The following is a 27,664-nucleotide window of genomic DNA, read 5'->3' as shown; positions in this document are numbered from 1 at the left end:
TGAACTCCAGTCAAGTCAGTTATCAAGTCACTAATAATGATTATTACAGTAATATGCAGACAGCGAAAAAGACTGCAGAATATGTTCTTAAAAGTATTAGACATTTTTAATTAAAATAATTTTTGTATTCTTACAAACATCTTGGGAAATTGTCTTTAGATTTTTGTAAATCCTGGAGAAAAAAAGCAACTCTAGCATGGGGAAACCACACCGGACATTCTGATGCCTGATATTAGGACATTTTTTATTTTTTTTAAAGGATTGCTCCAATAGATGTTCGACATTGCAAATTTTTAGGTTTTATCCCAAACCTGCAACCAGTAGGATACAACAGGGTTTCCCAACCCGTTCCTGGAGGCACCCCAATTCTACACATTTTCAATCTCTTCCTAATCAGACACCTGAATCAACTAAGCACATTAGTAGAGACTCCAAGACCTGAAATTGATTGCTCATATAATGCCGATTTCACACTGCACGATTTTCAAATTCATCGGATCGTCGTTGTTTTCACAATCTTGGGTAGCATTCAGTTGCTGCTATGTTCACACTGCACGATGGATCGAAGACAGGGGGTTTCACATTGCATGACTTCACAATAAGAAGAATCGCCGACAGCTGTCTGGTCCTCTAACTAAGTTTCACAAAAAAAACACGCAAGAAGTGATAAGGAAATAATGCAAGAACCCAGACCGGAGTTCTCGAGCGAGACAGGAATTGTAAAATAAATTTAAAAATAAATAAATAAAAAAATTATATATATATATATATAGCCCGCTAACTGTCTGTGAGCTGATTTCCAGTTAAAAGGAGAAAAAGAAAAACAGATTATGCAGGAAGGAGATGCAAGGAACAGGGGTTGTGTGTTCTTATGCTGATGTTGTGGCTGGTCAAGTAAATGTTTGTGCTTGTTTCTGTATGATATAATTGTTCATATATCTACTAAAATACTGATATTCTGGTCTATAACTCCTCCCCTAACTTCCCTCTGCCCTGTATCTTGGTCTCTCATTGGCTGTAGGTCATCGACGATGTCGTTTTCAGTCAGAAATCATTGCACAAAGCGTGATTGTGAATCGCCGACAGCTCCAGATATTTAGCATGCCAAATATTTTGCTGCCGTTGGCAACGTGTCAGCGATTCCCTCAGATCGCGTATTTGATAATTCACAGTGAGTGATTGTCACTTGCGTGAATGAGCACCGATTTGCCTCTGTTTTGGCCATTTGTCTGCGATTTCGCGAAAGGCGAGTGAAAAATCATGCTAAAATTGTGCAGTGTGAACTCTGCTTAAGGGAGACATGTTGGTCTGGTAAACCATCCCAAAAAAGTTTGTTATAAATAGGATTTGTACTTGTAGATATTCCATAACAACGTGTTTTTAAACATGTCATGGAGGCCCACCAGCATTGCATATTTTGTATGCCTGCCTCATCTGTCACACCTGATACAAGTCATCAGCTCAGTAGTAGAGAGGGTGTTAGACCTGATTTGGATGTGTTCGATAAGGTAGACCAACAAAATGTAAAAAACATTTTTTTAACCAAAAAAAAAGCATCACCTATAGGATTACCAGGCTATTGCAACTGCAATGTGTATTCATGTGGTGATTAGTCCTACCTCTTTTCCCAGGAGTTCATGCCCAGTATGTTGAGGAGCAGTTTGCAATAGTAGAAGGCTGACTGGGGTCTCTGTGGGCTTGGCTCTTGCTGCACTACAGCCCTCATGCTCAGGTCATTCCCACGATAGAGTGCGAAGTCCTGCTCTTCGGCACACTGCTTCAGGATGGCATTGATGACATCATTCTCTTGCTTCTCAGACACGCAGGTGGGCGGCAGGGCTGGAATGTTGAGCGGTGTGCCAGTACGTTGTAGGCACTCTGGGCTGGAGTATCCCAGGTACTGCAACATCTCATCCAGGGAGTCCTCCCCATCCTGCAAGGAGTCCCAGTTTGGGATCACCTCTCTGCATCGCCGTTTGGCCTGTGGAGCCATCAGTTCCAACCCTGCCTCTTCCTCTTCATCCACTTCCTCAAGTTCTTCCTCCTCCCTGTCTTCTTTCCCCTCTTCCTCATCCAGGTCCTCATCATTCTCCTGAAATGCTCCATCCTCTGGTTCTTCTTTACTGCCTCTTTCTAGACTGTCCTCATCTTGGCCACGTTCTCTACCACTCCCTGCTTGATTAGAGTAGAGGTGCAAAGTTTGACTAGGAGTGATGCATTGAGGTGGACCATACAGTATAGCTGAGTCCCAGGAGTGTTTTCCGGAAATGTCCCTCACGATCACCCGAACGCAGGCACTGGTGGTGGTGAGGCCTGCTGACATCCCGCCACCTGGCAGACCGTCCTCTGCCCGGATCTGTAGATAGGACAGCAGGGTGGTGCCATTTAGCACGAAGAACTGCAAGTTGGGTGCGTCGAAAAGCTCAGGGGTCAGGTCTGCACTCTCGCTGTATGGGCTATCCTGGTTCTCGCATACCTGGCTGGTAAGAGTGGCCGGTCCACCACTCATCGGATAGTGACCCAGGTGGTTGACCAGGTGGGATATGACTGTGCGTGCCGCAATTGAAATAAGGCCTTGCTGAATACGGCTCCTCACTACAAACAGTCAGAAATACAAAGATGTATTTATAAGAGATTGTATGTGCAGAAACTTCAAGAGATTTTCAAAAACAGTGCCTATGATTCATAAAGTTCTACATATCCCTTACTACTTGGGTGTTCATTTCTGAAGTTTTTTTTTGGCTAATCTAACCAAGTTTTTAGCAACAGTGAAGTCCTCTCAAGCTCAGTTTCAATCTATTTGGGATGTTCTAAACTATACAATTTCACAATCAACTTGACTGAACATCTTATTTACCAATCAATAGTATGGAAGCCTTCTATATTCAATCTAGTTTGTTGTCATCTGACATAATCAACCATGCTTCTTACATAAATTGCCATTTTTACATGCAGATTTAACCAATGGAGCAAAAATAATATAAAACAATGTAAATTTTTTTAAATAATAAAAATAAAAAAATAAAAAAAAAATAGAAATTCTGAATTTGAATGACCACAGTGGTGGATTTTTTATGTGAATAAATGTAAATGTTACTTTTTAGAGATGGTTTTACTGTGGAAACTAACAAGATACTGTTAACACACTAACTAAACCACCATTAAAGGGATACATTTAAAAAAAAAATAATAATACATGAAAAAACATCAAAACTAAATTTGAATTTAAGTAGTTGACCTCACTAATTGACTAATCGGTTGATCCATCCCCAAATCTATGCTGCAGAGTTTAATAAAAAATCAGAAAGTGAGAGAAATGGAGAAACTGCTGTGATGAAGAGGTGTTAGAAGTAAAGGAATAGAGTTTAGGCACTCGTTTCAACAGGGATGTAGTGATTTTCAGATCTATCAGTGTTAAACTCCTGCAGAGCTGAGATGAGTGAAGGTGCAGACTGATGAAGACGGCTTGTGTGAATACAGGGACATTAGGGTGTGATGAAAAATGCAGAATGCCTGGGGAGAGGTGCAGATGCCTCGATGCTAGTAAGAAGCTCCCGACAGAGACACTCCTTCTTCACACACTGCCAGGACTCACAAAGAAACCATGCGGAGAGCAGCCCAATACCAGTGCACTCGACGTGCCAGAGGCCCACTCCCCCACAATCAACACACCACACCAATCACATTCAGCAACACTCTCTACTGCCTTAATGAGCCAAAACATTCTTAAACCGGAGCTCTCAGGGGGAAGGATTTTATCCGGATGAAGCTGTCTTCTTTACGGACCACCTCAGCCACCGAGTGCCCTCCGATCTAGCAAGAATCCAGCACTAGGAGTAATTTCAAGAGTAATGGAGGTAGGAAAGTGGTGGACACATGTCTCACTCAGGTTTTTAATGATTAGTTATTTTCGACTGACTGCAACAGTCAGAAATGATCAATTCCTTTCAATGTCAATGCAAGTAAAACGCTGTCATGTAATAACGTTACAAGGCAAATTACTTGATGATCAAAACTTGTCATGTTGCAACTGGTTAGGACAAGGTGTAGGAAACTGGAGAAAGACAAAAGTGATTGCTGGACCTGGCTAAAATATCAAATGCATAAACACAAGAGATTTAAAGTCATATGATGCATACATTTTTCCTTTCTCTTTGAAGTGTTACAAGCTCTTGGTGCATGAAGAAGATCTGTAAAGTTGGAAAGACTAAAGTCTCAAATACACGTTGTTTATCAAAGTTAAGACTCGGACACGCACCCCTAAATGGCTCATTTAAACACGCCCCCACATGTGTATGTCACTATGTGGAAATATTTGTGTAATGCCACCCAAATGTTCACACAAAGAAAGAAGGTGTTGTTTCAGTAACCACAGTTAGTGTTGAAGCAGCCATGTCAGGGAGATGCTGTGTGTATCAAGAAGAAAGGAAAAGCACTTTATTTGGCCTTCCGAAAGTAGATGCATTTAGGAATCTTTAAGATTATTTACAACAGAACAGCAACACATTTTATGCATGACCGTTTCGTCAACCTAGGAGGTAATACTGACTTTGCCACGACAATGGCGCTCCACACAGTGGAGTCAGCTGTCTTAACCATGGCTTGTGTACTGCAAACACATTTAAGCTTCATCACTGTGTCTGTCCTGTGACTCTGTTCCACCTTCGGGCTGATGGTGAAATTAAGGACATTATTAACTTTCTTTACATTTATTTTGAAAGATGAAGGTCGCGATTATGGAAAGGGGCGTTACATTTCCAACGAGTGCTTGCAGTGTTCGGCTAATCACAATGCACTGGGTCAGTTGGCCAATCAGAGCAGACCGCTCTTGTCGGAAGGAGGGACTTTGTAGAAAACGACGCATTTGAGAGAGGGGGGGCATAGAGGATCTACAATTATGTACAGTTTTTAAAAAATAATAATGTGTTTTTTGAACATTAAAGCATGTCAACATATTCTGTTACACCAAATACACAAAATAATGATCTTTAAAAAAAGCATCATATGACCCCTTTAAAGGTCAAAACAAGTACGAGAGAGGCAGAGGACATGCACTCACCTTCAGTGACAGGCTGCAGTTTAGAGGAGCGTTCAGAGTCGGGTGAATGGAGTGGCTCTGGCTCCTTCAGGTTCTCCAGTAGTAGGAAGGGGTCGTAGTCTGGGCTGCTCAAGTCTGACAGGTGAATGGGGAAGTAATTGGGGTTGCTGAAGCTCTGAGCTCCATATACACAGCCATGGAGGACCTGACAGATGGACAAATGAGTTAGAAATACAAAGAAATACAGAGTGGAGTTTATGTCTTTAGTTGTTTCACAGGGTAATTCACCGACAAAAATTAAATTGATGTATATCAAGATATAAAAATTATGTTTAATAGCAGGTGTGAGTGTTGGCCTCGTACTTTATAGATGCAGCTGAGGACGGACTTGTCAGTTTTCTCATTGTCTGAGGCTCTTTGGATCGGCTGCAGGAGAGTTTTGGGAGGTAGAGCCATCACCCAGTCCAGCAAGCACAGCAGCAGAGACACAACCAGCTGGAGATATATAAAGTAAAATAAATAAAATGATCAAATTTATTCAAATTAAATACTTTCTATTTCGATATATTTAGAAATGTAGTTAATTACTGAAAAAAAAGAAATAAAAATTCAGCAGCCATTATTCCAGTGTTAAGTGTTACATGATCCTTCTAAATTAAATTAAATAGTGTTCCTGTAGCTCAATTGGTAGAGCATTGCGTTATCAAGTACAAGGTTGGGGGTTCGATTCCCCAGGAACACATGATAGGTAAAAATTGATAGCCTGAATGCACTGTAAGTCGCTTTGGATAAAAGTGTCTGCTAAATGCATAAATTTAAATTTAAATTTAATTTAATTTAAATTGTAAATTATTCTATAAATAATTTTAATACGCTGGTTTACTGCTCAAGAAACATTTTTTATTATCAGTGTGGAAAATAGAGCTGCTTAATATTTTTGTTGAAACTGTGGTACATTTTTTAACGTAAAAGTTTTATTTATTTATAATTAATTAAAAAAAGAAGTCTTTTTGATATATATATATATATATATATATGTGTGTGTGTGTGTGTGTGCCTGGACCACAAAACAGTCATAAGGGTCAATTTCTCTAAATTGAGATTTATACATCATCTGAAAGCTGAATAAATAAGCTTTCCTTTGATGTATGCTTTTGAGTCTTGAATCTGAGGGTGCAATAAAATCTAAATACTTAGAAAATCACTTTTAAAGTTGTCCAGATGAAATTCTTAGCAATGCATTTTACTATTTTTGCTCAAACCCATCACATTGTTTCAGAAGACTTTTAATATAGCAAACAGATTGCTTAGTTGCTTTATAAAGCATTTCTTTTTTAGTAAGAACAGGAAAATTACTTGATGTGTTGCATCTAAATAGGACAAACTGTTCTGTTTTTTAGGTGTACTTTCTCTTTAACAAAAACCATTATGAGCAGCTGGATGGAAAAAAGCATTTATTTCACATGTACATGATTGGGTTATTTCATTGTGTTGGGGTACATACCCTCTTATCCAGCTCATGAGGGGAAGACTCTGTAGCTGGAAGAAGGTAAGTGATGGTTGCAATAAGGACCTAAGAAGCAGGAAATTAACATTAGTATCTTAACAAATCCAAACCAACTTAAAATTCAGCTTACTTGCACTGTGACTGACTTTACCTCCACTATTTTCTTTGGAGTGTCTGGCGGGAATTTCTGCAGTTCGTCCACATAATTTATGAGCAGGTGCAAAATGTCCGAGGCCACCAGGGCAACGGTTTTATTTGAGAACTGGAAGGAAGGTATTAGTGGTTAAAATGCAGGCAATCAGCAACTTTTATGTGCTCAGACATGTGTGGAGCAAAACTGCAAAATTGTGTCGTGGGCCTCATCTGAGCTGATTAAGACGGGATGAGTCTTTGCCTAATTCTGCTTCATGGAACGCACCCAAAGGAGAGAGACCCTCATATCTAACCCTCCACTGAAACCAGATTCTCTGAAAAACCAAAAGAATTGACCCGATCACAAACAGACTTTTCTGATTGGACCGGAGTTTGAGTATGCGTGTGTGTCTGTTGGCTCTAGCCTTCATTTCAGACAGAAATGTAATAATTCCTCGAAGTCTCTGAAGCGTGCATTCTTCAGTGGATTAGCCTTCTGTCTGTGAGAAGCAGAGAAGCCAAACATGTTGACGGTCCAGATTTAGGAAGGCTGGTAGAGGTGGGTGCAGGGAGTATGGAATAATCTTCTTCTGGATGAACCGAACACACTTGTGCCAGTGCAGTGAGCCCAGGCATCAGGAACAGCTTCAGAAGACTCAGGCCAAGGGCAATGCCATCATTTCTCTGCTGTTCTCACTTACATTGCCAGTGAAGGTTCTTTTACAGCACAGATGCTTCTATTCTGTTTATAATCAATCTTTAACAGCAGAATATATGTACATGTTGTTGTATAACCAAGCATGCGTTACCTTGAGGGTGACACAGATGACATTGAGTGCTTCTTTGATCTGCGGATGCTGAGTGCCATGAACCAGCTCTTCACAGAGCCAAATACCCAGACTACAGAGAGCCACACACCTGACAAAATAATAGAAACCAAGATAGACCTTTAATTTAAAATAAATGATAACTTCCATCACATTTAAATTAAACCTTAAACATCTTACACATGCATTATCTTGTGCTTTAGATATGGAGATGTTTTTGTGCTTTAGATAGTCACATATGAAACTTGTTCTTAAATTCATCACCATGTGGCACAAATAACACCATTGCTCAATAAAGCTGTAATTGTTGCATTTTAACTTGTAAATAAAGATAAAAAATAATGAAATAAATCAGTGGTAATATTACAATAATTGGCTAATAAAAAATTATAACATTTAATCTCGAATTATTCATCATATAGCCTAAATGTTCCAGCTATCTAATATTATGGCAGTGCTTGAAGTGTGCTTACTTTTTATTGTACAGTACCGGCCAGTATTAACTTTGAATGTTTAAATTACATTAGAGGTGTGCATTATACCATAAAAAAACTAAATGATAGAAAAGGTAGCTTATTGTTAGGAAGATTTTGAGTGTAATAGGCTAGGCCTAATTCTAACATATTTTGGCACTTTTGTAACATTAATGTCAAATATGAAAGGTCTGAAACTTACATTTAATAAATTGCTGATGCATTTCAGCATTTCATACATACTTGTTCATTATCTGTCCATTTTTTAAATGTATTGCAGGTTTTCATATATAGTCATATTCCTTGTGTGATTTGATGTAAAATGAGGAATACAAGATATGATTTGAAGCCAATGTCATTTATAAGTTGCCATTTATGAAAATTAGACTGCACAAACCAAACTTAAGAATTTAGTCATTTAATGAGATATGCATTACATATTCATTATATTAGCCTTTTGCGAAAATTCCTTTGCAGATGTGTGCAGATTTGATGCATTTCTCGAAATGACAGAAAACAACGGCTGATTCACAACTTTCATTTCCAAGTGCAGAAATCAGGTGCTTTTAGCTTTGCGCTGTCCAAAACTGACAACTTATATTCACAACAAGCTACAGAATACATGGAAGACTATCTATTGAGGGCTAATAACCACAGTAAGATGTTAATAAAGTAGGACCACGATTTGGTTCATTTTTAAGAAATGATTTCCAAAAAGTTATCTGCATGAGTCCACTGATTATTTTTATTATTGTGAAGTGAGACTAATGAAGAATGTTTCTCTTGTTGCTTGGTTTTGTTTTGTTTCATGAGAAAAAGTTTCCTTGATAGAGAGAAAGACACCGTCAATCATCTCAACTTTTGTGAGTGATAATTTAACGGATAAGCTACAGTCCTGCATTTAAACGAAGCTAGTTGCATAAAAAAAAACAGCTCATTCTGGTTGAGTACCAACTTTACATGTAGTATTTTGCAAACAGGCTAATTATTTAATATGAAACACCTAGATAAGATGATGTTTTTTTTCTAAACTTTTTATATTTAGTGGAGGGATAGAAGAGGAAATGATGTGAAGAGTGTAGGGGAATGGGATCAGGAAATGCTGCGAGTCGAATTCAAACTTGTGCCGTTTCCCTAAGCTCCACAGCACAACATGTCAGAGTAAACGTGGTAACTTCTAAGTCACAGCTTTGACTAGGAGAAGGTGTTTGTGTTCAGGGCTTGTACCTTGCTGGTGCAGAAGGCTCATCTCTGGCAGAGGTCAGGATATGCTTGATTATATGCTCCTGAAACAGAAAAATAAAAACAATGACAAAGGTGATACTTTTTTTCAGAATTTTTTGATGAATAAAAAAAAATTCAAAAGAACCTCATTTATTTGAAATAGAAATCTTTTGCAATCTTTTGTTATAAATGTCTTTACTGGCACTTGTGATCAATTTAATATGCCCTTGTGTCAGATAGACAATTCTGAATGGCAGTCAATGAAAAGTACAGGGTGCATAAAATCCTGTTCAAGGAACCGTCGACTTCCTGATACTGATCAATTTCATTCCATCTAGAGAGTGTCAGATAATATGTACCCATTTCTTATCCACACAGACTTTCACACATCACATTCGCTCACAGAAACACATACAATACCGCACACACTCCCAAAAGAGACACAGATGCACAGAGTGAGATAATGCAGACAGACAAACAGATAATGATCAGAACCGCTCACAACAGACACAAAATCTGAAATAAAACCAGCAATCTGGCAACTCAGAACATGACATATCCAACCATCTGGAAAAGAAGCATCTGCCGGCGCACACACACACACACACACAGAAAAAGGATCACGTTAACCACGGTCTTGTCATTCATGGCCTGCTCTTGGTTATCAGATGCCATCATGCGAATTTCTGCATGCGAGTGACGGACGCCTCCCCGCATGGCATTAGCTCCTTACCGTCGCTCTGAACAACACGGCAACACAATAACAACAGCCCTATGAAGCTTGGGTCATTGCGGCTTGCATTGCTGATCACCCATTAGCACATTAGAATCGGCAGGAACAATTACAGCAGATTTCCCTGCACTCTAAACAACCGTTGGAGTGGCATACATTCAGCTACTTGGATCTGCATAAGGGCAGGCGGTGGAGGAGGTTAAACACAGACTATAGACATAAGCACATATATATGTCCCGATTGAAGCCTGGTGGTTGAATGTAGCCCCATGATATCAGAGATTATTTTTTAGGAAAGATGTACAAAAAAAAAATCAATTTCCAATTATTAGTTGATGGATTATCAGAACAACTAGTCAGTGCAAAAGCCTTTTTCAGACTAAAGTGCAACAGTTTTGGTTCGCAAGGTATTTATTCTAAATATTTATAGTAAATAATGAAAAAGATTCTAGCAATAAAAATAATATCATTGTTATAAATGCACTATTTAATTAATTGGTCAAAATATTTTTCCAATTTTTATATTATATATATATATATATATATATATATATATATATATATATATATATATATATAAACTGTATATGTATAAAACAAAGTATTACTGATCCCAAATTTTTGACCGGTAATGTGTGTGTATGTGTGTGTATATTTTAGGGATGTTTGGAAACAGCTGTACTTTTTTCATGATTCTTTGATCATTTGTTCATAAAGAACAGTATTTATTCAAGATATAAATCTTAAATCTTTGTTATCACTTCTTAACAATTTAACACATCCTTGCTGAATAAAAGTTTACATTTCTTTAAAAAACAATAAAGAATAAAAACTTACTGACCCCAAACTTTTGACCGGTAGTGTATATTGTTAGAAAAAAATATATATTTTAAATAAATGCTCTCCTTTTTATCTTTTTATTCATCAAAGAATCCTGAAAAAAAGTATCACAGGTTCCAAAAAATATTAAGCAGCACAACAGTTTCCAGCACTAATAATCAATCTGCATATTAGAATGATTTCTGAAGGATCATGTGACACTGAAGACTGGAGTAATGAAGCTGAAAATAAATATGTATATTAAAATATAATATTTCAAAATATTAAAATTTTCCTGTATTTTTGATCAAATAAATGCAGTCTTGATGAGCATAAGAAACTCCTGTAAAAAAACATAAAAAATCGTTCTGATCTTAAACTTTTGACTTGTAGTATATATTAAATAAAATAAATACAATTTATATTTTATTGAAATAAAACACTTTAATATAAAAACTTTTATAGAAAGGAAAAAAGAGGTATATAAACGGTAATCCATCCATGCGTCCTGACCCACCAATATTTTTTTCTAGGGCCAGGATGAGATACCTTGACATCTGTGAATTTCGTCATGAGGATGTCAGCTGTTGTAGGGTGCAGAGCGGGGAGTTCACTGTACAAGTTTGGGAGGCACACCAGGGAGCCCAACAAAATCTGAGCCTCCACCCGTGGAGCCTGGGAGAAAGACCAAGAAAAGAGAAAGACAAAAATTAACAACAGCTACAAAGTTGGATGTAACATTTGCAAACACATGCAAATAGATGTTAATGCATGTAGAGGCAGGGTTATACGGAAGCTTTTCGGTGGTTTCTCACATTGAGGGATGAGCAGGCGGTTACACGGCTCGCTGCAACTATGAAGTCCAGGATGAGCATAGTGGCTCCCGGAAGTCCAATAGAGAAGAATCGTGGTGAGCAGTGCTTAATGATGGTGTTAACAATGTCCTGTAAGGCAAAGAGAAAGAGGTCAACACAAAAGTTTTGTACAAAAATGGCAATCCACATGGAAACCAGGTACACACAAACACACCTGGTCTTGATGAAGCAGGCCGCTGTGCATGATGTTGTAGAAGTGCGTAAGGAAGTCAGAGTTGGGTGAAACATCCTGTCTTCTCTTCATTATCTTACAAATGAGCTTATAGGCGTGGAGTTTCCCCTGCTTATAGCGCTCGCCCAACATAGTGGCCTGCACACAGACAGTTCAAAACCTTTATGAACGATGGATGGAAGGACAGAACTAATAAACTATGTCAGCTATGTCATTCAGCCATTCAGATAAAATATTCCTAAACTCACTTTGAAAAGCCAGGGAGTCAGAATCCGCAAAGGTGGAATCAGATCTGGTGGGGGTGGAGAAGACTGGTTGTCAAGGGAAATCCCGAGATTGTCTCTGATCTACAGAGACGGAAAACAACACAGAGACATAAGGACATTTTCCAATTGGAATTGGATTAGCTACGGCACTGTAAATTATCCTTTCATGGCACTCTGAAGGACTCTGAGTGTCTGTGTTCACCTTGGCCAGGTTCTGCCAGAGCTCGCAGAGGTAGTCAAAGACCTGTGCATGGATCTCAGGGTCCTTGATGGAGTTTACATCTCCCAGAATGCCAAGCATTCTCCTCCACATCACTGTGGCAACATCAGCATGCCAGCCGGTCAGAGTGCCGCCAGCCATCACACTACAGTCCTCTGTAGGAAATTCGCTGGTTTCTGAAATGTGCAATAAAGCAGGTTCATTACAGAGATGTCAAAGATGCAACAGATAGTGTACTAGCTTGCATATTCCTAGCTAAATATGTCTGTCTATCTATCTATAAATTACCAAGGTCATCAGGGGTCTGCAGCACAGAGTGGTGCATTTTCTCATCCAGCTGCAGTTCTTTATGCTGGACGTGTTCAGCAGTCAGCGTGGCAGGGGACGGTGTCTGCGATCGTGAACCTCCCAGAGAATGCATTGGAGATGCGCTCTCAGAACCTGAGGAAATATCAAGCACAGCAACTCTTAGATTTCTAAACATGACACATCTGTGTGTGGTAACGTGCCACTGACAGTAATACAGCATATGGGAACAGTGTGGCTGATACCAGAGAATCAAGCAGCAGATGCTTTTACCAAAAACAACTTTCAGCACACTTAACATGTAGAATGTTTATTAGTTAGTCTAGTTTGGATAGTTTTGGGTTAACCAAAGAACACCCAAGTGTTCTTGAAAATAAAATTTAGAGATTATGCTGTTCATGTGGACTGCAGTATGGTATGTAAATTTCTTTCCGTCTCCCAAAAAATGAAAGACTTCTTAAAATGTAGACATTTGCTTATAGTTCATAACCTAGCACTAAGTTTCCAGTCCATTGCACTCTGCTGTACGTGAGTGTGAGAGAGTGTACCAGTGATGGTGACGGTGTCAGCCGACAGCCCATGCTGACTGAGGCTGCTGGTCTCCGAGTCGATGTGGATTGTTGTGAGACTGGAAAGCTCCTGCTCCTCTGTGGTCTGTCCTGCTCCTCCCAAACTATCCTGATCCACAGAGGCCAGAGCACACGTTTCAGGGGGAAAGCTGAAATCTGCAGACACACGCACACACAAACAAAAACACTCATTATCAACCTCTTACTTGTCTCTTTCTTGTACTGGCTTGTCTCTTTCAATTCAACCTAAACTACTTACTTTCAAACTTGCTGTCATACTGAAAAGCATTGAAGGAATCTGACTGGCTGTCGGAGCTTATGAGGTCACTTCCACTGGCGCTGGCTGGGGAGGTCCACTCAGAGGGCACACCGGGGTCATCTGCAGGACGCGTAGCGTTCTGATGGTTCAGGAGCTCTGGTAGATCTTTGGGGATTTCCAGACTTCCCGGGCTACTCCCACGCCTCGTCATGCCCTAAAAAGAACATAGGAAAACCATAATATACATTAAAAATAACATACTATAACATACAACACCAGAATCAAAAACTGAATTATTTAGTTTTAAGCATTATGCAGCAGTTAGCCGATACTGTATGTGCACTTTTAAAAAACTATTAGTTTATTTGCTCATTTGTTTACAAATATGATCAGGTATATCAATTTCATGCAATTATTTAGTATGATTAATTCTAAATAAAATAATGCCTTAAATTATGACTTTTTTTAGCAGTTCAGGTTTATATAGAACCATCCTTTAATTAGATGAAGTTTTCAGACACTGTGCATAGTGAATGTTCGCACGGACATACAGAAGTGCTTCTGGCTCTCAGTCTTTCCTGAATGAACTCATCCATGAGGTCACTGTCATTAAGGTTGCTGCTGCCAACATCGTTGGACATGGGCCTCATCTTCGGCGTCAGCTCATCTTTATTGGCTAAGACAACAGGCGCAGAAAGATACATCAGTACTTTTACTGGGACTTCCCAAAACGTGTGAGTGCAAACATAGATGACATAGCAGAATGACATGTACTAACTGACTCCATTTTTGTAGTGGTGTCTGATTCTCTCTACAGCACTTGAAAATAATTATGAATTAGATTATTTGAGTTTGGGGTTAAACACGTTTTTCTTAAAGGACAACAGTGCCATTAAGTTTCCTTTGCTCATGTTGAACATTTGTCTCTTTTACATCAGCTTTTTTATTTTTCTCTTTTTTGACAATGGCAACCAGCTCACATTCACTAAATAAAAGATATGTACACTAAAGCATATATGTACACTACAGTTCAAAGGTTTGGGGTTGGAAAGATTTTTGAAATAAAATAAAAAAATGCAGTAAAACAGTAATATTATGTATTAGTACAATTTAAAATAAGTGCATTTTACAATGTAATTTATTCCTAGGATGACAAAGCTGAATTTTCAGCATCATTACCCTTCTGTGTTATGCCATCCTTCAGAAATCTTTTTAATATGCCGATTTGCTGCTCCTGATGAAAACAGTTGTCAGAATCTGCTTCATATTTTTATGAACTATGATTTTTTTTAATGTTCAGGCTTCATTGATAGATAGAAAGTTCAAAAGAACGTATTTAATAGAAATTATTTTCTATTAAATGTGTCCATTAATTATTAATTTCTTTCAAAAATAAATAAATACATAGAAAAAAAAATCGAACGGACCCCAAACTTTTGAACAGAAGAAAATGTTTTTCATATTACGATAAAAATTAAATTTTTCAACAATCAGATAAAATTAGCATGAAACTAAATCATGGCGGTGATGCTTGAATCTACATTAAATATTAATAAATAAAATAGTTTTTGTTGAAAAAATGAGCAAATGAAACTCAGCACTATATTGCCCTTTAAACAGAACCAAAATCCTTTGACATTAAAACGCTAAACCAGAACACATACAGAAAAATTAAATCTTTAATGTGAGCCAACCACAAAACTGATTTCATCCAGTGAAGCGATGCAGTTACTCACAGTTCATGCAGTCCCCAAACAGAGACAGACAGAGAAAGAGACAGAGCAAACCCTGAAATCCAAACCTAGGAGTTAGTGAGCCTTTTTGCTGATTGAGGTTAAAGTGAGACAGGAGTGAGTGGGTTAGAGGAGCCACCCACAACAAGACGAGGCAGCCTTCATCCCAAAGAAAAGGGTTAGGGGGCCACTGGTTAACAACAAATCATGGTGAGTTGGTGACTTTGGGCATTTCGGTACTTCTAGAAGTCTGATTAGTTTAGACTACAAGCTGTGTTTAAGTTACGAGGGGCCCTGGTTAACTAGTAGCTTTGTGCCACTGAACTGTCCACAAGTTCATGATTCATGTTGCTACACTACAGGCAGGCCGGCAAGCTTTTAACACAGTACCACAAGAAAACAGTGCTCTTTGAGAGTGATAGTGCTGCTCTCTACTGGCCATACAAAACATTGCAACTAAGGCAACTACATCAACTGTATTCTGTTACAAGTTTATCACTCTTAAATGAAAATTGTCATCATTTACGCATTCCTGTTGTTCCAAGCCCTATATAAGATTATATAGGGTTCAGAGTGCTTTCTCTCTTAACAGGAAACTACTGAGCTTCAAAAATGACATCTTACAAGCTGTGGTGTGATATATTTTGTCTACAATATAATTGTTTTAACAATGTTCAACCTAAAAGTATCAGCTATGTAACTCACTTTGTAAAAAACCTGCCTTAAAGAGTCCATGCATTCACTGCATTGTTAGAATGCCAATGAAAATAGTTACAAAGCTGGAGCAGAACTGCTATGGAACGGATTCTTTATTTAACCATGCCTATAAATGAATCATTTGAATGACTGACTCAATGACTCATTTTTTTCCCCACTTGTTTTTTGTTCATATTTATAGTGTCATTAAATCTTTAAAATAATATCCTAATGCAGTTTTTTTTATATTCTATACACACATGCAATTATAATTTCAGTGTAAATGTATTCATGCTACTTTACATTAAAATTTTCATATTCAAAGTGTCATTTAATTTCTTTAATTAAAAAACATTTAATTTAATTTTTACTTTCCAGTATTATTTTTTCCACACACACACACACACACACACACACACACACACACACACACACACACACACACACACACACACACACACACACACACACACACACAGTCTGTGCAATTATACACTATCACACACCCTTATCGTATGACTTAAAAAGCCTACTTTTAAGGACTTTTTTCTTTTTTTTTGTCATTTTTGAAGCCCAAGTTACTATTTGGGTAAACAACAAGGTTCTAAAAAAAAATTCTGGTAAACAACAAGGTTATAAAAAATGAGAGAATTACCATTTTGGGGTACGCTATTCTTTTAAAATTACATTAATAAAAATTTCATAGATTATAACACAACGTTAGGTTAAAGATCACTGTGTTTTATGAATGTGTCGGTGAGAATGTGTGTGCATGTACATGTGTGAGAGATTGACAGAGGGTGGGGAGGTAGGCATGAGGTCGCATGCAGCATCCAGGGGAAGAGGGGCAGCAGAGATTAGGTCCCGGAAGCTTGAAGAGGGGAAGCCATCCCACAGGTAGGGGGCCGTTGGTCTTTTGGGAGTCTTTTTTTTTTTTTTTGGAATTGAGCTACTTTGAAAGAAAATACAAAAAAGGCTTCAATTCAATCCACATTCAGCAAAAATCAAACAGTCACAAGAAAAGAGAGAAAAAAAGGGAAAACGCACAGGTGCTTTGGTCACATTTTTCATGTCTTCCATGTTGACATTGAGCCAATCAAGTCCTCACCTGAAGTTTTTCTTCCAAAATAGCCCATTACGTGAGTGTACAGGTCCTTCAGGTGAGCCTCGGTGGCTGGTGTTTTGCTGTGACGCTGGGGTGACACTGCCTGGGCCTTGGGTTTGGAGAGAGCATGAACCATAGACTTATACACCCCGCCCAGCAGCGCCACCTGCTGCTGCCGTGACGGGCTGCACCCTGACTCCTGAGACCTAGAGCGGGATCCCCGCGGGCGGACAGTTGGCCTGCCGAGTCGGCCGCGTCTAGCCCCACTGATGGAGCCTCTATCCCGTTCGACAGCCTCGCAACAGGTGACCCCCTCCCCGAAGCCCTTCGCTGCTGCCCCGCTTGCCCCAACCGAGTGGCTGCTGAAGTGGCCAAGACGGCGGAGGCGGGTCTTCCAGTGTGCCTCTTTGGGGTCCAGAGGGTTGTGAAACTGCACAGACTCTGTGGATGGGCGGAAGCTGACGTGGACACCACTGCTGTGGCGTTTTTTGGGATCAACATGGGATAGTTTGGGCCTTGGGACAACCTGGGAAGTCTGCGGACTAAGCTCGCTCTCGCTAGACCTGTCCGTGGCATTCTGGTGGTGCAGCTGCGTGACTTTGCTGCCCTCTGCTGGCTGCGTACTAACACTCAAATCCCAATCACATTCATCTAAACACTCATAAAAACTCTTCTCGCTTTGCTCCATCTCTTTATCCCATTCTAACGCCCAATCCCCACTTCCCCCAAACTGCACCTGCCTGTTATCTGCACCTGCTTCCACCTTCACTTCCTGCTTGCTACAAAACTCCCTAAAAGTGCTGAAGACATCCTCCTCCCCTTCGCCCTCATTTTGATTGCTCGAGGAAGCCGCTGGACAGGACCAATCGGGGATAAAGGGGGGTTCCTGCCCCGGCATCTGGCAGAGATGGTCATAGATGCTTTCGCCCACCTCCAGGGATGCCTGGCTGTCAGGGGGTTGGTGTGGGGTTAGGGAACTGTGGGGGGACTCAGAGGTGGTGATGGTGGCGGTAAAGTGGGAGGAATGAGAGGGACTGTCAGAGACAGGAAGTGCACCTTTGACCCGTTCTGCGATGAAGGGCTCCATGATGTCAGAGGCGCTGCTGCTGCGGGGGAGTGGGGGCTGCTCCAGCTCGCTGGAGGCAGAAAACACCTCAGACGACGGGGTCTCCTCACTTTGAGAGCAGTGGCGGATCCGGGGCCCCCGTTGGGCCATTGGAGGTTCCTCCATGTCTGAACACGAACAGATATGCATCAATCAGCATGTTTAAGGATGCAAGTCTGTTTATGCATCAATATGGTCAGTGATATTATCTTAAAGACACAAGTTAAGCAACAAGTCTGAACATTTCAGATACCTAAGAGGTGATGAAAAGACCTAGAGAGTATTATCATATTAACTGATGCACATTTTACATGCAAAAAACATGCATACATAAAACACAATTAAAATCTAATTAAATTTCTAAATAAATCAAAGGTAAATGAAACATCACAAGATCACAAAATAAAAGAAAGCTATTCACTTTAAAAGACAAAATTAATTTTGTCTTTTAAAATTAATCACAAATTAATGCTTAAACTGTGACATTCTCTCCTGTAGAGGGTATTTTTCTCAAAAGTTCTGGGTGTGAAGAGTGATTATACTGGATGAATGGTTAGGGAAGAAAGATAAAACTGTAGATTCTCAAAGACAAGCAACCAGTATTATAGACAAAAATGCACACATGCAAGACTCGATAGGTCTGTTGGGTGAAGTGCACACAAAGAAATGTTTGGGTCATATTCAAACCCAAAATAATTTTTTTTTTATTCTTTTAAATTTGTGGATAAATGTAACCAAAACATTTCTTAACATTTGTCTTGAGATTCATCCTATCAGAAAGCAACTGCATCAGAGCATGGCTTTAAAGCAATGATAAATGAGAAGGCAATCAAACACACACACACAAAACACATTTAGGTCTTTTAAATAAAAATCATAATACACATACATTAATTGAACAGGCAGACAGAGGATGCTAACTAGAATTATATCCATGCACATCCATAGGCTGGGATGCAGTCAGAGGCGAGAGTGCCGATACAGGCATAGAGGGCTCTACCTGACAGCTCGTCAGCTAGGGGAGTGAGGACAGAATCAGGCAGGAGAGGGTGTACGGGGTGGATCAGGACAGGTGCGCTTTTAGCACTGCGGATAAAGGCTGAGGACAGCAGACTGTCCCCCGTAGAGCAACTACGCAGAGCTACAGACCACGCAAACACATGAGAAAAAGACAAGAACGACAAGACGGAGAGTGTGAGAGAGAAAGGGAAATGAGGCAGAGAGATAAGGAGTGATGAAGGAACACAGGAGAAGTTAGGGAAGAGAAAGACATTATGAAGAGAGGGAAAGCAGAAAAGCACTGAGCATTACAAAGAAGTTAAAGAAGTGACCTTATCAGTGCATATCAGATCAGCACTGACCTACACTTGAACATGTGACTGAAAAATTTATACTGTGAACTTTATAGGAGAAACATGACGTGTTAAAGACATTCAGTCATTGAGTTACATGGCAGTGTTTTTTTTTAAAGCATAAGGCTAAATTCCTATTTATATACAATGGGCACCAAGTAGTCTGCTAGATTAGGTGTTAGATGACAAGGTGTATGTGAAAGTACCAAGATGCTATGCAGTGTTTTCACTACCATTAAAAAGTTTGTGATCAATAACATTTGAAAAAATAAAAATATTTAAAATATATAAAATATATAAAAATTAATTTTACACAGTAAGGATGCTTTAATTTAAAAAAAAATGTTAAGACACTTTTAATGACACAAAAGCTTTCTATTTCAAACAAATACTGTTCTAGTGAACTTTCTATTCATCAAAGAACCCTGAAAAACTGTATTACACATTTTCACAAAAATGTGAAGCAGCACAACTGTTTTCAACATTGATGATAGCAGCAAATCAACATATTAGAATGATTTCTGAATAATCATGTGACACTGAATGTTTGTGGGCAATATCCAGTCATTTCAATAGAAATCCACTCAACCTGGAAATTTCATGTGAGGATGAAATATTTTCCCAAGCAGACTTTGCAATAGGTTCAAGTTGGTTACACGGATACACTATGTTGACCAACAAAAAAGCTGCTTAGTTTGAAAGTGACACCTGTGTAAGCAGTTCTTCATACATCTCTACACTATTGACAATAGACATTTTTGCCAAACCTTCACTAATGTGACTGCACCTTAAGAAAGGACATCATTTAATGCAATCAAGTTCTCTCCTTGTAAATATCTTCATCTTTGCTCATCTTTGTCTTTCTGAACTAGGGTAACAGAGTAATGCAGATACAAACATAAGCAAAGGTTATTCAAAGGTTATTCAGGTAGAAAGGACAAGAAGTGTTTGAAGCAAACTCACCCACTGTCTTCTGTCTGACGATGCTTCTGGCCTTCTCGATGCCTGGTGACCCAGCAGTGGTAGCGCTGCGCTGTCTCATGACAGCAGCTTGGCCTGGTGGGTCTCGACTCCAGCCTTTGGAGAACGACCTATCCACAGTGATTTTCTGGCACTCGTGGGCGCCACCTAGAGGGAGCGAATGCATCACGTACACATACGATAGTGATGTTTCAAATGCTTCAGTGGCTTGGATTTTGCATGTTTTGCAACTACCTTAGTCTGTGTGCAAGCATAAAAGTACTCAGGTGATTTTGTATTTTTGTACAAACTCACCTTTGCCTTTGTGTTTCTTCTGTTTCTGTTCACTGAGCTTGTCCAGGGGCAGCTCGTTCAGGTCCAGGCTGTAAAGGTTACGTGCTAGTACCTTGGTGAGTGTCTCCATGGTGAGAGACCACTCAGTGACCAGCTCCTCCCAGCAGGTGAGAGATGAGAGTACAGACAGCAGGTCGTCCCACAGCTCCCGAGAGATGTACACATTCAGATTCCCTTTGATCCAGGCCACAATCAGAGTCTGAACAGGAAGACAGCACAAAGTATGGGCTACATCAGACACTTCAACATATGAACTAGAAATAATAATTATAGGTAATTATTTTAATAATTAACTGTATTTATTAATATTCTATAAATATAAGCATAAAAATAGCTTTTATTTTTACATTTTTAGTTTTAATTTGAGTTTAAAGAGATAGTGCACCTAAAAATGAAATTACTTTCATAATTTACTCACCATCCACTTGTTCCAAAGTTTATTTTTCGTGCTAAACACAAAAGAAGATATTCTGAAGGATATTAGCAAACAAATAGTGGCTGATAGCCACTGACTTCCATAGTTTTTTTTCCATAGTATTTTTATTGAAGTCAATGGCTACCGTCTTAAAAATATCCTCTTTTGTGTTTAAAAGATGATAGAAATTCATACATTTTTGGAACAACATGAGGGTGAGTAAATAATGACAGAATTTTAATTTCTGAGTGAATTATGCCTTTAAGTTTTAGTAATTGTTGTGCTTTTGTCTCTTTTATTAGTTTTTGTTTAGCTTTAAATGTATTAGTTTAAATCATTTTTGTACTTTTTCAAAACTTGAAACTTTTAACATTTTCAAAAACTTTTTTAAAAAGATTTTTTTTATAAATGAAAAAAATTTTAAGTTAAAGTTTTTCCATTTCATTTTTATATTTAAATTTTAAATTACAATGAAATGAATTGTAATTATTTCAGTTAACAAAAAAAAAAAAAAAAAAAGTGACTATCAGAGAACTGATGTCTACTGGCTCTGTCCAAACCAGATTTCAAACAGCAAGTGAGATTTTTCTGTTCATCTGAAAGTGAAATACAGAAAAAAAATAAAAAGTAAAAAAAAAACTAAAGCACATAGTATATACGATGTGTAGTATGTGGTGAGTGTTTTTGGACCAATGAGAATTCGCCATGGGGGGAGCAGTCCAAAAATGTCTCCTATTCACAATCGCAGAAACCGCTAACTAAATAAAAAAATAAATAACTGGCATGGTGTGTTGGTTGGCGGTACCTGAAAAATGGCTCCCGCCAAACGGCCCGATAAAGTGTTACTCTTCTTCCCATGAGGCATAATAGATGGAGGCCTCTTCATCACACACTCCGTTACTCTTAGCAACACCAGCAAGATCTGCTCCCTGTGACGAACACAAATACACTCAGGATGAGCAGATATTCCAAGCAGACACCTGAGAACAGATTAATGAACTGGAATGTCATAGTCATACCAGGTCTTCTGGCTCATGGTTTCATGCATGACCAGACTGCGGTATATATTGAGTACACGCTTGCACATGTCAACATGCTCTTCCAGAAGTGACTTCAGCTCATTGGCTGCCTCCACAAGGAAGACATTAGAGGAGTTGGTGATGAAAACCTGCAAGAAATAAAGATTAGTGGGGAACTGAGACTTGGAAGGAGAAATGTTTTACAAAATTTCCCATGAACTGAACTCTGCTTCATCCAAAAATAAATAAGTAAATAAACAGCCAGAAATCTGACATGCAAAGCTATGTCAAGGTCAACTTTATTATCCCCGAATGGCAATTTGTTTCACAGCCAGCAGTAAACCCTATGCAAACAACAAACAAGCACCATAACACACAGACAAAAACAATGACTTCCATTAATAATATACATACAATTATTTGTAATTTAAAAAACCAATGGCAGCTGGTATAAAATAAATTTTAATTCTATTGGTCCTACAATTGCAAATAATACCTGCGAGTAGAAGGAAGCAACTTAAAAACATTCTGCAAGGGATGGCTGGGATCATTCATAATTAACCCCGCCTTCTTCAAAGTCCTAGCCTTATACAAGTCGTTCAAATCATTTAAAATGGAGCCAACAATCTTACCATACACTTTAACAATACCCTGCAATCTGTTTCTGTTTTTAACATGTAGTGACCCATACTAACACACAAATGAGAAAGTAATGACAGATTCAATACAACAAGAGTAAAATATCTTCATGAAAGTATTATCCACTTTAAAACTGCAAAGCTTCCGCAGGTAGAACATACGCTGGTGGGGTTTCTTACAGCATCCACATGAGACTCAAAGGTCAACTTTTCATCTTTTACAGGACCAAGGTATCTAAATTGATGTACAACCTCAACAACATGATCATAAATGACCACAGGAGAGATGACTGTAGGATTCTTCTAGGGCTGTAGCTATCGAATATTTTAGTAATCGAGTATTCTACCAAAAAATTCCATTGATTAATCGAGTAATCGGATAAAATGTGTTTTTGCTTAAATAAAGTGCAATATTAATTATGCAAGAGAAAATAAGACTCCTGTGTCTCTTACAATGAACAACTAAGTTTCCTGTTTTAGAAAAATAATATTTTTTCATTTTTCAAAATGCAAGGCATACATCAAAAATAAACATTTAATTATTACCCATTGTTTCTCTGTCTGTACTTGTACTGTGAACAATGACAATAAAGTTGACAGATGAATTAAGTTAATTTAAGTGCCATTCAGTTGGGGTTTAAAATAAACCATTTTTCTGAGATGCACATTAAACATTAAACACATAAAACATTCATTTAATTTATCTTTTAATTATAAAGAATTAAGCAAACTTAACTTTTTGGTAAACAAAGGGGATTTACTATTAAAAATAAAACATGAAAGAAATGTTGTGTAATTAAACCTTAAAAAAACGGACTTTTATTTTGACGGGTTGACGTACCTTTACAGTTCTGTGTATTGTGATGTGACAAGGTCAAATGCTCATGAAGTGACTGTCAGAGCAGTTCTGGAGATGTTGTTCATGTGTTCACGTCCTTATTTAGTGAGACAGCACGCGCGCTTCAGTGTGTGTGATAAAGGAACTCGCACTTCTGCTCCATTCATTAACAGAGACACGCAGAACATGCAGGATTGATATTTAAATAGACTGTTCCGGCTTAATATTTACAGATATTAGTCCATATCGTGATTTGATGTAAGTGCAATGACCTATATTTGATTAATTCATTCAAAATTTGGCAAATCCCATGCCATTCCGCGTTAAACTGTAAAATCCGTTTTTATGACTGGAGCCAGTGTCACATTAAAAAGCATTGCGAAAGAACCTGATGTGAGATTTAAAATAAATTAAAAGAGGCTTCGAGGCAGAGGAATTTGCCTCGATCATTTTTTGTAATCGAGTAACTCGAGGAATCGTTTCAGCCCTAGATTCTTCCTAAAATTAATGATTGTTCAGAAGAATTTTTCATTGGCAGTTAACTAATAAATTAACAACTGTTAACTGATGAAGCCCTAATGTAAAGTATGAACTAAAAATAAGGAATTAAAACACTTTCAAACAATAAGGTATGTTGTAGTCCCGATTAAAAGTAAAAAAAACAAAAGCCCATTAAGTCTACATATTTAAACATTTGGTGCTGTGATGAACACCACAGCAAATCCACAAATCTGATTGGCTTTTTAAATACATTTTTGAAAGTAGAGCAGCTGCTTTATGGGGTTTCCAGGATAACGGCTGCATTTTCTGCAGTTTAGCGCCATCTGCGGTCAGAGAGTGAATGTGCTTTCATTCAGCGTGTCTCTCACATGTTTCCCCATGTGCTTCTCATGCGTGCTTGTTTACATCAGAGCGCACATGCATCTTTTAAGCAGCATACAGCAGTGTTGTGCACTTTTACCAGTTGATTGGAAAAATATTCTTAAAATGCATTCCAAATTCTGAATAATTTGTAATATATATTTATTCAAGGTATTTAGAAGTGCCCACGATAACAATATTGTGCATATTCATTACCGTGATATATTGCATTACCGAATACCGGCACGTCTAGTACACCAACATCTAAACTCACCTGTAGTGTGGCCTGGACACCAGCATGGACATTATACTCCAATACCTCAGAATCAGAGGATTTACTCCCAGAATTCCTACACCAATTAGAGTTTCGACTGTGAATGGACACTTTGAGCCCAATATCCTATGCACAAAACACAACAGACATTGATTGCTAAACAACAGCAGTACATTATTAATAACAGATAATTGCTTAGATAGTCAATATAAAAATATAGGCCTATGCTGTTTTATCTGTTCTATAAAAAAAAACTATTATTTTATTATAATAATACATTTCACACAAAAATTCCATTGTTTTCAATGTTGTAATCATCAATAATATAATATAAATATTATTTTTATACATTTTATTTAATACTTCAGAAACTTGTTTTAGAAAAAAGTACACACTCTTTGAATTGGGGAAAAAAAATAAGGCCTGATATAAGCTTCTTATATCAACTTAGCCAGACGGAATAATTAAAAAAGTGGCTATTAGCTAATACCACCACTGATGTATCAGATGCAAAAAAAAGAGAAAAAAATACAGGGCGCAAGCTGTTGAGCAGGCTGACTCAGTGTGTAATAGCTGCCTTTGCATTCCTCTGTTGTCAACTTTAGAGACACCTACCTCCTCCTCTTTATCAGTTCTCTGCTCGTGGGTGGAGTCCGGCTGGCCTGTGAATTGGTCTTCCTCTGGTTCTCTCATAAACACAGGCTTATCCTGCTGAGAGATCCACTCTTGATACACCCGCACCACCTTACGCATGGCTGCGGCCTCACACATGGGCAGCAGGAACGCCTGCAAAATATAATACACTTTTATATTCACAGACAAGAATCAGTGTACAGAAGCATCAGTGACTAAAGAGATACATAGTTGGACATCTTTCCTCACATCAAAATAAAAGTCTTTTGTACACATCATGTGCACCATTTTGAACAGGAGATCTTTAGAATAAGGGCTATAACAATCCCTACTGATATTTAACATTTCTCACACATAGCAGTTCCTCTTAGTGAACTGTAATCACACTAGGACAAAGAAGCCCCTGATCAGAACAATCAACCTCTCTTATCACAACTTCTTCAAAAATGAGCCAGACTTCCTTTTTCATTGATATTTAGATGTACTGAAGTCTTTCTGTTCCTCATGATAGAATTACCTGTCGAAAGATTTCAGTGATAAAGTTGACGTTGGTTCTAGAGGAGCAAAGGACTCTGCGCACCACCTCAATGTCTGTGAGGTGTTCTTCGTCCATGCTGCAGAGGCTGGAGGAGCTGGGCTCTCTCTCCGTCAGGGTGCTGGTGTTGGAGTGCGACTGCTCTGGCTCACCAGTCCCACCCCCATCCAGACCATCTGGTCTCAGGGCGCCATCCTCCCCTCGGGCAGCCAGGCCTGCCGCTGCTCTCTGAAACAGCAGCAACATTGCAAAAATGTGCATACAAATGTTGAACGATAGAAGTGAGACAATGTCTAGCTTAAAGGGGTAGTTCAATACCACGACTTAGGTGCCCTTGAGCAAGGCATCGAACCCCCAACTGCTCCCCGGGCGCCGCAGCATAAATGGCTGCCCACTGCTCCGGGTGTGTGCTCACAGTGTGTGTGTGTTCACTGCTCTGTGTGTGTGCACTTCGGATGGGTTAAATGCAGAGCACAAATTCCGAGTATGGGTCACCATACTTGGCTGAATGTCACGTCACTTTCACCCAAAAATGAAAATTTGATGTTTATCTGCTTACCCCCAGGGCTTCCATGATGTAGGCGACTTTTTTTCTTCAGTAGAACACAAACCAAAATTTGAAACTCAAACCGCTGCAGTCTATCACTCTTATAATGTAAGTGGATGGGAATCACGGCTAAAACATACAATAAAACAATACCAAAAAAACATACACAAACAAAACCAAATTAAACTTGCGGCTCGTGACAACACATTGACAGATCGTTTTGTGTGTTTTCACATCAATGTGTTGTCACGAGCTGCAAGTTTAATTTGGTTTTGTTTGTGTATGTTTTTTTTTTTTTATGTTTTAGCCATGATTCCCATCCACTTACATTATAAGAGTGATAGACTGCAACAGTTTGAGTTAAAAATCTTGGCTTGTGTTCTATTGAAGAAACAAAGTCGCCTACATCTTGGAAGCCCTTGGGTAAGCAGATAAACGGGGAAGTCGTGGCGTAGTGGTTAGAGAGTTTGACTCCTAACCCTAGGGTTGTGGGCTCGAATCTCGGGCCGGCAATACCACGACTTAGGTGCCCTTAGGCATCGAACCCCCAACTGCTCCCCGGGTGCCGCAGCATAAATGACTGCCCACTGCTCCGGGTGTGTGTTCACAATGTGTGTGTGTGTTCACTGCTGTGTGTGCACTTTGGATGAGTTAAATGCAGAGCATGAATTCTGAGAATGGGTCACTATACTTGGCTGTATGTCACATCACTTATAAACATCAAGTTTTCATTTCTGGGTGAACTACCCCATTAAGACTTTAACCGTTTGGTTACCAATCCAGAACTTAAAGGGAAATTCTGTCATCATTTACTCATATAGTTTAAAAACCGTAAGACTCCAGTTCACCTTTGAAACAAAAAAATTGAGATATTTTTCATAAAAAACCTGAAAGGTTTCAACTAAAAGTCCCGGTTGCCCCCCAAAAAAAACACTAACCAAAGACAAAAAATGTCTTAAAGGCACCATTAAATTAATTCATATTAATCAAGCAATTTGGTCCAAGGTATAAGATCGGCTGCATATGGTATACACAGAATCTCATTCTTGTGTCGTGCACAGGTGCCATATGCTAGAACAAACATGGGTTTGGAAATGAGAGTGAGTAAATTATAACAGAATTTAAATTTTTGAGTGAACTATCCCTTTAAAAAGTCAGAGTCATGCCAACCCTAAAAGT

At 38.8% G+C, this 27,664-nt stretch overlaps 1 protein-coding gene across 9 annotated transcripts in view; it reads right to left on the bottom strand.

The window, feature by feature from the left end:
• The window catches only part of LOC132111380 (ral GTPase-activating protein subunit alpha-1-like), a 70,515-nt gene that overhangs the window by 26,498 nt on the left and 16,353 nt on the right, over window positions 1-27,664 (bottom strand). For 5 of the 9 annotated variants that reach the window (XM_059518608.1, XM_059518615.1, XM_059518609.1 and 2 more), the window contains exons 10-34: window positions 25,921-26,166; window positions 25,386-25,556; window positions 24,771-24,896; window positions 22,160-22,308; window positions 21,946-22,069; window positions 20,687-20,924; window positions 20,375-20,539; window positions 19,060-19,200; window positions 16,958-18,187; window positions 13,972-14,096; window positions 13,421-13,634; window positions 13,141-13,317; window positions 12,575-12,727; window positions 12,269-12,462; window positions 12,049-12,147; window positions 11,783-11,938; window positions 11,569-11,697; window positions 11,303-11,428; window positions 9,205-9,263; window positions 7,487-7,595; window positions 6,697-6,807; window positions 6,543-6,611; window positions 5,402-5,533; window positions 5,060-5,243; window positions 1,620-2,595 (exon numbers count right to left, since the gene is read on the bottom strand). In XM_059518608.1, coding sequence (XP_059374591.1) covers window positions 1,620-2,595; window positions 5,060-5,243; window positions 5,402-5,533; window positions 6,543-6,611; window positions 6,697-6,807; window positions 7,487-7,595; window positions 9,205-9,263; window positions 11,303-11,428; window positions 11,569-11,697; window positions 11,783-11,938; window positions 12,049-12,147; window positions 12,269-12,462; window positions 12,575-12,727; window positions 13,141-13,317; window positions 13,421-13,634; window positions 13,972-14,096; window positions 16,958-18,187; window positions 19,060-19,200; window positions 20,375-20,539; window positions 20,687-20,924; window positions 21,946-22,069; window positions 22,160-22,308; window positions 24,771-24,896; window positions 25,386-25,556; window positions 25,921-26,166 — 5,603 coding nt within the window. The remainder of the gene's footprint in view (window positions 1-1,619; window positions 2,596-5,059; window positions 5,244-5,401; window positions 5,534-6,542; window positions 6,612-6,696; window positions 6,808-7,486; window positions 7,596-9,204; window positions 9,264-11,302; window positions 11,429-11,568; window positions 11,698-11,782; window positions 11,939-12,048; window positions 12,148-12,268; window positions 12,463-12,574; window positions 12,728-13,140; window positions 13,318-13,420; window positions 13,635-13,971; window positions 14,097-16,957; window positions 18,188-19,059; window positions 19,201-20,374; window positions 20,540-20,686; window positions 20,925-21,945; window positions 22,070-22,159; window positions 22,309-24,770; window positions 24,897-25,385; window positions 25,557-25,920; window positions 26,167-27,664) is intronic. The other 4 variants (XM_059518613.1, XM_059518612.1, XM_059518611.1 and 1 more) reach the window with 3 other exon arrangements.

This window comes from Carassius carassius, chromosome 31 (genome assembly GCF_963082965.1).
Source record: "Carassius carassius chromosome 31, fCarCar2.1, whole genome shotgun sequence".
NCBI classification, from domain to species: Eukaryota; Metazoa; Chordata; class Actinopteri; order Cypriniformes; family Cyprinidae; genus Carassius; species Carassius carassius.
The sequence above is the reverse complement of the archived record's forward strand: the minus strand, read 5'-3'. Positions and strand labels throughout refer to the sequence as shown.